This window comes from Centrocercus urophasianus, unplaced genomic scaffold, assembly GCF_019232065.1.
Source record: "Centrocercus urophasianus isolate 14NV4802_14NV808 unplaced genomic scaffold, USGS_Curo_1.0 seq_16, whole genome shotgun sequence".
Classification (NCBI taxonomy): Eukaryota; Metazoa; Chordata; class Aves; order Galliformes; family Phasianidae; genus Centrocercus; species Centrocercus urophasianus.
This window is the reverse complement of record NW_024884711.1, coordinates 18,414,119-18,427,250: the sequence shown is the minus strand read 5'-3', so window position 1 is coordinate 18,427,250 and position 13,132 is coordinate 18,414,119. Positions and strand designations below refer to the sequence as shown.

Genomic DNA, 13,132 nt, shown 5'->3' with positions numbered 1-13,132 from the left:
GTCACTGTGCTATCCAGGAAGTTTGCTCACCTAGTTAACTGGCATTTCTTCAAGTGCGTTAATGAAAAATGTATTCAAACATTGTTATTTTGTGAAAAAAAAAAAAAAAAAAGTTTATCAAATGACTGTCAACATAACTCAATATCTTGAAGGAAAGCGTGTTACTGAGTGTAACTGCTATCATTTACACTATTTGATACATTTGGTGACCTAATTCAAATGGAATTCATGTGCTTTTATCTTGACAGATTTTACTCCTTCCTTGATTATGGCCCAGTTACTACTGCTTCTCTAAGCCAACATAGGTGCTTGCCAACAAAGTGAAGTCTGCACTATCTTATTGAACTACTGAGATAAGGAAGCTGTTTTTCTTGAGCAAGCTCTAGCAAAGATATTATAATTTTGGTATGCTTGCAACACCTGTGTTAATGCAGTTTTACCAGATTTAAAATTTATAAGGAAACTACAGTAGCATAGCTACTCCTAAAGTTCAGCAAACCTGAAATTAGCTCACTTTCCTCTAAGTCAGCTATCCTACCATGACAGCCATACACACAGATGGTAGTTTCTCCACAGGGGAAACACTAATAATTATTTCTCTCTCCTTATAAGAAAAAAAAGCTTACAAAGTTTTTTTCTTCCTTTCATCTTTCTGAATAGCTGCAAGAACAACTCCTAAAGCAGGCCCTTCTGCCAGTTTTCTTCCATTAGCATCTCTAAGTGCATGCATAAAACAAAAGGCATAAAAACACAGTTATCGATTTTTTCCACTTCTCTACTAGAACAAAGAAACAAAAAAATCTTGTCAAGCTATTTAATTCCAGACTTGTATTTACTCTATGCTAGAGCCAGCCCTCAAGGAACAAGGCATCTTGCCCCCAGCCTCTGGCTTGGTACCTGTGGCTGGGTAGCCTCCTCCCACACATCCCATTTCCAATTCTTCCTAGATGGGCTGTTGTCCTTGAATGCTCTTGCTTGTCTACTTGATTAGCTTATTAATGTCTTGGCTCTGTATGGAGGTTTCCAGGAAAGAGAAAATTTCATAAAGGGGATACTGAATTAGTCCTGCAATCTACAGTTACATGAAGGATGTTGTACAGGAACTGTTGAATCATGGCCTGAACCTCTGATTGATCGCCTGAGGTGAGCTGGTGCTACCAGAAGGGGTGGAGCCAGGCTCCATCTCTCCTAACCCACTTAGGAGATGACTATCAGCGGGGATGGGTCTCTTTCTGGAGATCCCTCCTTTGGAGTTTTACAGGGAGCCCAGGATAAGGGTAAGCACTCTGTCTATTTTCTTTTTAGTATTATAAGCTGCTCTGCTAAACTCTCTTGTTTATTTCATAATTATAGCATCTTTATATTCATTGGCTATACAGATATGGAAACAAATATTTATTTAATGAGATGTACAATTTATAACTGAATGGACCATGAAACTTGTATTTCTTTAGTAGATCTATATTTTCAGCTCCTAGTGCAGCTACAATTTCATTTTAGATTTTCTGCCTTCTATCTAATCTACAGCCCCCATAGCAGGAAGGTAACTTCAGTATTCCAACAGTTACTTGGCAAATCAGCTATCTACCTATTCTCTGTGCTTTACATCACACGTTCCTTCAGTGTCTGAGCCTGGTTTCCTATGAATCATTTCTACCTCTTTTGGTCTCTATAATTTCCAATCTTAAGAACTTCTGAAAAAGTATATTTTAGGAACAAAAAAAACCACCTTATTTGGTGGTAGGGTAACTTAGAGCCTAGAAACCTGAGATTTCAAAGACTGTCAGTTTTGGCAATAAGTCATGCAGATGATATAGTTTTCATATGTAGTCCCTGGACTGTCCTGCTGTCAGTGATACCATCTGATAACCAGGTCATTCGGCAGGTGCCCAGAATTACAAACTGAATTTTTAATTAGGCATCACTATGACAAAGTAAAGGATTATATCTAAAACAAAAATAAAATGAGACAGAAACAAGGGTACCTCTGAAAACAGTTATGACAAAGATTAAGGCTACGGGGTGACCTCATTGCAGCCTTTCAATACCTAAAGGGAACCTACAAACAGGAGGGGAATCAACTCTTTGAAAGGGTTGATATGCGTAGGACGAGGGGAAATGGTTTTAAGTTGAGGGAGGGGAGATTTAGGTCGGACATCAGGGGGAAATTCTTCACCCAGAGAGTGGTAAGGTACTGGAGCAGGCTGCCCAGAGAGGTTGTGGATGCCCCGTCCTTGGAGGTGTTCAAAGCCAGGTTGGATGGGGTCCTGGGCAGCCTGGTTTAGCATTAAACGTGGAGGTTGGTGGCCCTGCATGTGGCAGCGGGGTTGGAGATTCATGATCCTTAAGGTCCCTTCCAACCCTGGCCATTCTGTGATTATGATGTCCTCTGCTATAGCAACTATTACCTTAAGGATGGTTTTCTGGGGTGGGAAATCATTATTTTAACCCTAGGCTCTGTTTAAAGTCTAAAGTTCTGAACTTAAAAATTCAGGCAGAGATTCCTTCTGCGCAGCAGAGACCTAAATATACTCCTACATTTGCTGAATCCCACAAAGTGGAAAATTCAAAAACATGACAAGACTATTGGGATAGCTCTGAAAGACAGAAATCTATTAAGATATTTTCCATAGGATGAATCTCTAAGGTTTTTTCACATGGGATGAATATTTGGATTGAGGTGGACATCTTGAAGGATGGAGGAATGGGCCAACAGGACTTTCAGCAAGGACACATGCCAAGTCCTGCATGTGGGACCAGCTGACCCCTTGCTCTGATCCGGGCTGGGGTCTGGCTGGCAGGAAAGGGACTGGGATTCCTGATGGATACAATATGGAAGTGAGTCAGCTGTGAGCCAGTGCATCCTGGACTGTACTAACATAAGTGTAGTTAGTAAAAAGATGGAGGCCATTGTCTGTGCTTATACTTGTCAGACAAAATCTAGATAGTGCATCTGTGGGCCTTAAGTCAATGAAGACTGACAACATGGAGTAAGTTCAGTGTAGGGCCACTGAGATGACTGAGGCTTATTACTTGCTTATCAAGGAAAGGCTGAAGGCTGTTCTCCCTCAAAGAAGGAGAGGCTTCAGGGGGCTGAAAAATAGTCAACCAGAGTCTATGGGGAGGTTATCAAGAAGGCATTCAGGTTTTTCTCAGTGGTGCACGGTAAGACCACAGATGTAAAACGAAATAAGAAGTTGAGGCCAGATATAAAGAAAAATGTTCACTCTGAGGCTGATTAAGCATTGGAAAAGGTTGCTCAGAAAGGTTCTAGTGCCTATCTCCTTCAGTGTGTTCAAAATCCACGTGGGCAATGTTCTGAGCAATCCAACGCAATACACTGTTGATCCTCCTCTGAGAAAGAGTTTGGACTTGATATCTTGCAAGGTCCCTTCCACCCTGAATAGGCCTGTGAGTCTGTGGTAAGTTGTGGAGCCTGGCCATTCCTCAAAAATACATTATCTTTATTTCTTTACTATCTGCATTTACCTTAAGAGGCCTGCTGTATGCAAGTGATAAAGACTGGTACACTGGACACTGGTAGCAATCATTTACTAAGACTGCTGGGAATGAAAAGCTGCCGTTTCCAAACTCCTTTACAAAGCAAACATCTTCTTCATTGAAGGAACAGCTATATAAAGAAATTCAATACAGTGAAATTTATAGCATACATTGATTTATGAATGCATATTTTCCATCTGTCCATGGAAAAGTTTTGCCATCTAAAGCAAGTGATAACATATCCTTTCTGAGGCATCTACAAATCCACTTAGCTTCAGTGGGAGCATCATATACATAGATGAGGGCATGTTTGGCTCATTGTCAGTATTACCCTAAAAGCTTTTTTATTGCATTTTTTTTTTTTCTTGAAGTATTCATATCCCAAGGTCCTGATGTAATTCCTGCTGTTGCAATTATAGAGTTCATCTGCATTTGTGGGAAGACCTTTGAAGTCTAATAAGATTTCTTGAGAAAGACCATGGGTAATCTGACAAAATCACGAGATCACTTCAGGCCAAAAGTGTCACACAGTAATATAAGACCAAATATTATGCAGTTTTTCTGAAATTCATGCTCTCTTCCCACTCATGAATTGGGTTCAAAAAACCTATGGAACTTATATGACACATCAGAGAAGTTCCAAATGTTCCTCATATAATTTATATTCATATTTCCTATGGAAAATGTCCCTTCTCACAGTCTTTCCCTATTAAGCTAGTTTGTCCATCACACTAGGGTAATCATTTATGTCTGCAGAACTGCAGAATGGAACTTCATTCACTGTAATTCAGGATTACTGTGTAGGCTATTTTTATTTCATAGGGAATTTAAAGGGTATTTACTAAACATGTATGAGAAACATTGCAACAGGCTGATATCCACCATATGTCAGTACCAGACAGGAAAATATTCTGTGTTGTGTCATCACTGGTCAGGAGAAGGACCTACCCCAAGGCATAAGAAAATAACAGCAGAGGAAAGAATGTGCTTGGGTCTTGCCTAGGTGGAGCCATCTTCATAGACAATATCACTCCTGTGACTTTTCCAAAGACAGCCTTGAACGTACCCAAGATCTGTTCTGATTCCAGTGCTTAAGTCCAGGTGCAGGAACTTGCTGTTAAGCCATCAGCACGAGGACAGTAAGGCAGATGTCAGGCCTGTCCCAAAGTGTGACTGTCCCTGCTTGCTGAGCACTACCGCATTCATCCCAAATCATCTCAACTGCCCAGTGTGGCCACTGACACCCTGCTGCACTTCAGGAGAGGAAGCTATGAATAAGGGCTGCCCTGGGGGAATGGCTGCAAGGATCTAACTGGCAAGATATGACAATGTAGGCTGAAATAGGGGGGGACACATCAACATAACAGCTGAGCAGAGGGCAAGGCACCAGCAAGTCCTTGATCCTTGTCCCCTCTGCATTGTCCCTACTGCTCTGGCAGGGATGGAATGAGTCTGCCAGCATACCCAGGGTTACCTCTTCCCAGATTGTCACTTCCTGTGAAAGTTTCACATTGAGGCATTGAGCATGCATGACACCATTAAGACACCATGAGAACATAGCCCAGGGTTGTAAGGTCACAAGCATTTACTAACAGTAACAGACTAGGAAAAAAAAAACAGTTTTTTTTTTGCAAAATCCTTGAACCAACACAATAGAAACCATAAACTGGGTATGTGAGCTGCTCAAGGTCATGCAGAAATCTTCTGGTTTTTTTTTTTTTCTTGTTTGGTTTTCTCCTTCTCAGTGTCTGTAATATCACCCAAACTATTGTTATGTAGTAGTAACATTTTTCTTATTAAACTGAAATCCTAAGGGTAAAATCCTTCTCATAAATTTCCAAGGTGAGAACAACTTCATGGATAGATATAACCAAAGGAGAGAATTGAGCCCTACCCTTCTGACTGATTGTTTGTTGGTTTTTTTGTTGTTGTTGTTGTTTTGTGTTTTTTTGGTAAACTAATAGGGAAAAGTATGAGAAAGCTAAATCCCCTGTCAAATATTTTATTACATTTCAGAATCAAATTGCAGGCTCCAAGCTATTTAAAATATTAAATAACAACAACAACAAAAAAAGGAATATAACAATGTGATTCTATAAATAAGCTTAAATGTAATACTATCCACAGTAACTTTAGGAAGGCACTCTGATATTACAGCAGGGAGGATAGATTGATTTCATACTAATTTTATAGGAAAAAGAAAGAACAAAAATAAAAATATATATATTTACACAAATAAAATGCCAGAAAAGAAAACTTAGATATGTATTTTGTTAATGTTTTTCATGTTCTAACAAAAAAATGGAATGATTGACAGTCTAAAATGAGACTGCATTAATTTTGATGTACTGGAGATAAAAAAAAAAAAGATTTCCCAATCTGATGACAATTTCTCATTTTAAGTTGCAAAAATATAAAGAGTGAGACTAAAGAAAAGTTAGCTTTCTCATCTGAGCCTCCTCTGATGGTTAGAGATAGTTTTTTAACTTGTTTAATAAACAAGGAAATAGGTTGAAGTCCAAGATTAAGGCAAAAGCTGAATATGTTCCAAAAATACATGTTAGTTTGATTAGTAATGGTTGCATTTCTATGGCTCTGATAAAGAAATTTGAAAAATTCCAAAACAAAGCAAAATCACTTTTTCTTCCTTGAAATTCAAGATATATTAAAATATGTACCTGCAGGAATTGGTTCTAGCAAAACAAAAGATTTCCAATCAATTTCACAGTGTTTAAACAGAATTGCTTTCAGTTACTTTGTGGGTTATGCATATAGAGAAAGATATTATTAACTTACTGCCATATTTTCCCACATTTTCATTCATGGGTGCAACGATTCCATCTGAAAGAACTCAGTCTCTCTGCAAAGAGAACTCAGTCACTTTTGCTCCTGGGTAATGGATCAATATGAATTTCCTTGGGGAAAGCCCCCGAGTAGGAGAATTAGAGAGGTTACCAATGACCTACATCTCCCCCAGGTCATGATGTTGGCAAGCCATGTGCTTGCACTTCATGTTTGTTTGCTTGAATTAACATGGATATAGAAAATAATCTAAGATTGCAGAAGGTACTTGGAGAAGGGATGTTATTTCTTAAATAAAAAAATATTTTTTCTTATTTTCTTACTAGTTAATCTTGCAGTAATTTATGCACTAAACTGGTAACAATGAATGCAAACCACTCCTGAATTCTTTGCATTTGCAAGGTCAAGATTCTTCTATTTGCATTGTGTGCTTTGCGTCAGACTAGGAAAAGCGACAGGCAAAATCTGGAAGGACTTCAGTCAATAGCAGATTGCTTATGTCAATAACACTGTACTTTAGTCAGTGTTACAAGAAACTTGATCAATGTTGCAACTGAGAAAGTCATTACCTTAAGGACAGCTGATATTGGTTTCCTCTACACTGCTTTGCTGTCCATTTCTGTAGAGCCTTTTGTTCTTCAGTCCAAGACATTTAGATTTGCACAAAACATGGATATTACAGACCTAGTATTCTGGTGCTGCAGGAAGTGCAAAAACAGTGTACCCCAGAAAAAAAGGCTCTGTCTTCTCTCCTGGAGCACACCTTGACTTAATTTATGTGGGCACATGCCCTTTAGATGGCCATAGAACAACATGGCTTCAGAGCAAATGAAAGACATCAGCTTGCCTGTAGAGAGAGACACATCAATTTCCTACAAATGCCATATTTACATCTCACAAAGCTATTGCAGAGTTGAATTTTTGTGCGACAGATCAGCACACAAAGAAAAAAACAAAAACTCCCTCCAAGTATATTGTTCAATACATCTATTTTCTAACATACTCCAATTCTTAGCCCATAGCCATAGTCCCTTCCTTAGACAGCTGTAGAAGACCAGTAGTGCATTTGTTCTAGTGGGCTCATGGCTACATTCAGCTGTTACTTGTCCAACAGGTAATAAGGCTGATAGTTAAAGAAAAACAAACTATTAAAACATTAAAAGCCAGAGTCATCCAAGCATCCTTCTAAAGTTACTCTAATGTAAATGCCATTTATAACATTGGCATTATGCCACAATGAATCAGGCCTCAAAACTATGTGTTGTGAACAGATGGTTGAAACATAATATAAGGTTTAATTCACACAAAGGGTCTGTTGCTGTTTGTGGTTTTGTGGCATCAGTAAAGCTCTGAGAATAAATTAAAGCCTACAGTACACTTATTCTATGTGTTCTATTCTCTTGACAATTGCTTTGCATTCTCTGTGAGAAATAAGCAATAAATGTGTATAATGGAGATCTTTTATCCTCAAAGCTTTAATTTCAGATCCAAATTTCAGAATCCAAAACAATTCTGATTTTATCTGTGTATACAATAGACTGTAGTAATGCCACATGTATCTGTAACTAGGTTCAAAATTAGGTTATTTGTTAATCCTCAGGAACAGACCACAGTTGCTCACCATTGTGTTGCAGGCAAGACAAGCCCCACACAAAACGCCAGTGCTTCTCCAACATACCATCTGTTGAAACCAGCGTGTTCCATCTGAGATGCTGTGAATGAGAGGAGTTGTCAATGTGGGGGCATTTGAGGACACTCCAGAGTGATGGGACGGGGCAGAGAGGGGGGAAAAAAGACAGAGGATGAATAAAAGCTATCCAGCTAACCACCAAGACTGATGCTTTCCTCCTCACATTCTGTAAAATGGCTGTTCTGTAGTCCTGTGGGGTTTGGGGATTGCATCTCATGCAGGGCCGTCAGCCCTGGGGCCATGATCAGTAGAGCCAGCTCAGAAGAAGCCCAGACACAGCTCAGGATCTGGGCACTGTGCCCTGTGCTCCAGCATCGTAGCCTCTCTGCTCATGGCAATGGGGCAACGTGGCTAAGATGCTGTTCTCTCTGCTCTTCTTCACCTCTTTTTCAACACATAAGAGGAGAAAAAATTACAATCCCTGACTTATTTTCTACAGGAGATCCAACTTGTACACTTCAGTTACCAGCAGTGCGCCAGGTCTTCTCATTTTCTTACAGAAAAACAAGCTCTTTCTTTTTGCTCATGTCTCGGGTGTGTGTAGGAGTCTTTGGTATTATTCAGTACGTGCATTTTTTTCAGTTTTATCCAGTGGTTTTAGGTCTCAAGGGTACTACTACTTTTCCTCATCAAGGGGATTCCTCCTCCATGTATGAACTGGTCAGCTATTTGTACAAAAACTGTTTATTCCTCTGGTTTTGAATTATGCCTATTAAAGAATTTGCTTTGCTGCGAGAGTGGCGTCTCTGGGATTCAGTGCTGGCCCTGCGCCACTGTTTCCACATGCAAATGCTTAGAACCACTCTCAGCATTTCCATAGTGGCTTTGGGCTTCTACAGCCTTCATGGGTATCATTATTTGTTTATGAGGGCTGCTCCAAAAGTAATGCCTCCTGCTTTATTACACCGGCCTATGACATTAGAGGCAGATGTTAGTGGTATGGCAGTAGAGATTGAACCTTCCTGCCAGTATTCTGTAATGTGTTATTGCCCTGTAACAGATGGCAGCAGAGGAGCTTTCTGACGGAATGATTGCTGAGATGGAAGTGTGTATGAAGCAAAGGTGTGGAATGGAATTGCTCCATGCAGAAAAAATGGCACCCATGGACATTCAATGACACTTGTTGAATCCTTCTGGAGACCAAACGGTGGGTGTTACCACAGTGGTGAGAGATGCATTTCAGCGGTGACAACAGCAATATGCCCCAAACCAGCATAAGCCAGCTTTAGAAAGGGCAAAAGACACCTGTTTCAATGTCTTGTCTATCAATGTACCATCTTGTTTCATACAAAACTGGGAGAAATGGAGAAATGTCTGTATTTAAGAACCGTAGGCTGTTGCTGTCTTTCGGAAGTTGCCAAAGGCAAGTGGCAAGCTAAAAAACAATTAAAAAAAAAAAAGTGCAAATCTCTCTCTCTCTGTTTTTTTGTTTTATTTTGTTTGTGGGTCATTTTCTGTTTAATTTTGGTTTTTTTTTGTTTTTTTTTGTTTGTTTGTTTGTTTGTTTGTTTGCTTTTTTTCGTTTTGTTTGTTTTTTTTTTACAAACCACAATGAAAGTTAAATCAGTAACTTGCAAGCTTTCTTCCTTGGTTGCTTTGGTAAAACAATGGTGGCCACCCACATTGCAGCTGTCACTGAGTATTCATCTGCCTACAAAAAAACAGTAAAAATCACAGCCAAACCCAGAGTACTGAGCAGAGGTCACTTATAAGCAACACTCTGTATGTAAGGCCTATCAAAAGGATGCTGCTGCTGTTACTGTGTATTATTATGGTATTATTGAGGTTGTATATCAGCCTTTTATGACTGCTGTTTCCTTGAAATACTGCTTTCATAACTTGTATCTCATTGGAGCAAACATCATATGTCAGAGACTTCTGGGCTATGACATATAAATCCTTCTCAATTGACCTCAAGGACAGAGAAAAAGGGAGGATCCAAAGGATATAAGAAAACATAAATAAATAAAGCCATTAAAGTATACTTGAAATCATGTACCACGAACAAGAGGCCATAAAGAAAATTAGGCAATCATGTTCTGAAAAACTTTACTAGGAGTCATGGAGACTTCTGAAATTCCAATGTTTGGACTATTACTGATTTTAAAAACTGCAAACATTTGATCAAGAAGCTTAATTTCATTTTGCTGACCTTCATATTTATATTTTCTCAGCTGTTTTCCTTTTCTCTTTTGTTTTGATGAATTTGAAGACAGTGGAGCTATATAAACAGGAATGAAATCAAAGTTCAGTATTGTGGTAGTTGCTCAAATATCTGTGCTGGCTGCTCGATCTATTAAAGTAGCAGTGTTTGAGTGATGTCATAAATTTCACAATAACAAATTGTACTTCCTATTTGCTGTAAGACTTTACTTACTTGTGTTTATTACATTGTACACAAGATAAATACTTTGCATCCAGATTGATTTATTTATTTGTTTGCATCTGAAGAAAAACAATCCAGTTTTGCAATAGTTAAATAGAGCAATTCTGCCATCCAGTGGCTAGCTAAGCTAACTTGTCTTTTCTCATTGTAGAACATGAAATTACTGTAATGTAAAGTGTTTATTCCACAACTGTATTCCATTAATATATGTAAAGAAATTTCTACCTTGCTCACAAATTTTTCCTAACATTGTATTGAAACTGGAGGCTCACGTGAGAAGAAGGATGTCCCATAGACCTTTATGGATCAACTACAGGTAGGTTATAGGTTACTATACATCTTACCAGAAAACGTCATGCCATCAAGCTGTCCACATCTATTTGAAGCAATGATCATAGGCAATTATTACTGTAGATGCTGGACTGATTTCTGCTTCCAGATTTAACTTTACCTCTTAGCAGACTTCTGTTCATGATTCCATGGGACCATTGGTAATAGTACCCAAGAAGAGCAAAGCTCTCAAGCTCAGCTTGCCTACTTGAATCACTGGCAGAACATTTGTTGTAGTATCCCCAATATTACGCTTTGTAGTAACAAGTAGAATTAATGTTACTGATCTGTGAAACATCTCGGTTTCTGATTGTTAGAAAAAAAAAGGAAAACTGAAGAGGTGAACTGAAATGACAGGAGAATGATTAAATACATGTGATCACTTTCATATGTAACCTCTCACACTCATTTCACCACTATAATTCCTAAAGTAATGCTCTGGACCACAAGGTGAGACCTGGTCTTCATCATCTGAGCGTGTACAGAGCAGAATGGGAAATAAGGACTTGAAAACACCTCCTCACCTCCAAAAATCTACTGTGATCACTTCTGAGGAATAAGCACTTTCCAGATTGCAAGATTTTATTGGTGAATTACAAGCATGTTTTGGAGAATTGTTTCATTGCTCAGATTACAATTCCATGAAGCTCTGTACTCTCATGACCCTGGCAATAAGTGAGAGGGGAATGCCCAACCACCTCACTCTTAACAGAAGCTCTCTCTGTTTATTTTCACTTGGATTTAATTACATATTTTCATCTTCTTGGGATCTGCCCACAGCCCAGCCACAGCAATCCTTCCTCGAGCAGCACAGCCAGCCGTGATGACCCCACACAGAGCACACAACAGCAGGGAGGGCTGCCAGCATCACTCCCTTTTTGAGCTGTCCTCCCCGTATCCCACATCCCCTGCATTCCCAGCATAGGTGTGACTGATTTTTATTCCATGAGAATTAAGTATTTCCCAAGAAATTGAATACAAATTTTCTTGAACACAAGCAGCAACTTCCCCTGTGCCAAGCAAAACTTCCAGGGAAACCTCTGTGTAATTCTGTGAGAATTATGGGAAGGCTCTCCCACAAGGAAATTCTTCAATCTAAAATAAATTGCATCTTCAGCATGGGCTGAAGTTTAGAAGATGTCTAGAAATTAAGAAAGTGTCTCAGCTCATAGAGAGCAATCCAAGAGGGACTTGAAACAACTTCTCACCTGACAAAAATTCATCATTTTCTGAGCTTTTTAACAAGTCAGCAAATCACTCTATTCTCAGAATAGAGATGAATTACAGCTAAATGCAGAAAGTCTCTGCTAGCTGATTTCTTTCTTTTCTAATTTACGCTGTTAAAAAATGAACGCATTATAAAAGAAGAAAGCAAGCAAAACCTAGTGTCAAGAGATCCAGAGGGATGGAGAAGCAAGAACTTCCCACATTTCTCCACATTTCTCTCACCCCTTCAGTGGCAAAACTTTATCCTGAGCAGCTCAAATGAGAGTTTAGAAGATATGTGACAAAATATTTTTTCCCTAAGAGCAGGACCCAGACTCCCAAAGCAGATGAAGAATTCATCGTTCTGAGGTTCTCTGAAAAAGGAAGGAGCTAACCATCATCACTGTATACTTCCCACTCAGTGCATGTCTTCTAGGCAGATCTCTACCGCTTCTCCTGAATAGGTTGCACTGACCGAATCCAGCTGAAGGGGGAGCCAGCCAGATTTGTGACTGAGATCAGCATTGCTTGGATGGCCGTGGTTCTGACTGAAGGAAAAAAGTGATTGGTTTGAAAAACATCATTGAATTTTTACTGAAAGATTTTTACTGAATGGAATGATTTAGTGTGGTCTGGGAAAGCTTAACTCTTACAGTCTTGGTAAATATTTTCTGGGTATCCAATAAACCACAGTCCTCGTATTTAGCACTAATAAATCAGTATTAAGGCTTTATCCTGTCCATGTAGTTACCAATGAGCCAAACAAAGAGAAGTGTTGGTATGGATTTTCCATTCTCACTGTATTTCTGGGAAAGTTAGCAAATCTTTTGGAGTAACATCTGAGCAGGAAGGAGATTAGGCCATGATTATTTGATATGGGTTGATATGTCCAGATTGCATGAACTCCTGACCAGTAGATTTCTTGGGGAAGATTTTTTCAAAGGCACAAAAAGAGTTTTGGAGTTTTGGAAACTTCCCCAGAAAAAATTCAAAGTTGGTCCCTAAGTAATAACTGGTGGTTTTCAAAACCTTACTCCTCCAGAGCAGCACATTCATCTAAATTCCTTGACATTGGTGAAGTCCTGGTGATTTCAAAGCAGCTGTGGCAAGTCTTTTGCTTCAATTCACAAGAACAAGCTACCCATACCCCCAGAAACTCAGTGATTTCCTTGGCAAGACCCTCTGCAGTCCCCAGGATGCTCTGAGCTATGCAAGCA

At 39.2% G+C, this 13,132-nt stretch overlaps 1 protein-coding gene across 4 annotated transcripts in view; it reads left to right on the top strand.

The window, feature by feature from the left end:
* ITGB8 (integrin subunit beta 8) overlaps positions 1–9,422 on the top strand; it is a 58,937-nt gene extending 49,515 nt beyond the window's left edge. For 2 of the 4 annotated variants that reach the window (XM_042817277.1, XM_042817276.1), the window contains exon 15: positions 8,994–9,419. In XM_042817277.1, coding sequence (XP_042673211.1) covers positions 8,994–9,110 — 117 coding nt within the window. In that variant the 3' untranslated portion in view covers positions 9,111–9,419. Of the gene's footprint in view, positions 1–8,993 lie in introns of all 4 variants that reach the window. The other 2 variants (XR_006168547.1, XM_042817280.1) reach the window with 2 other exon arrangements.
* The last annotated feature ends 3,710 nt before the right edge of the window (positions 9,423–13,132 follow it).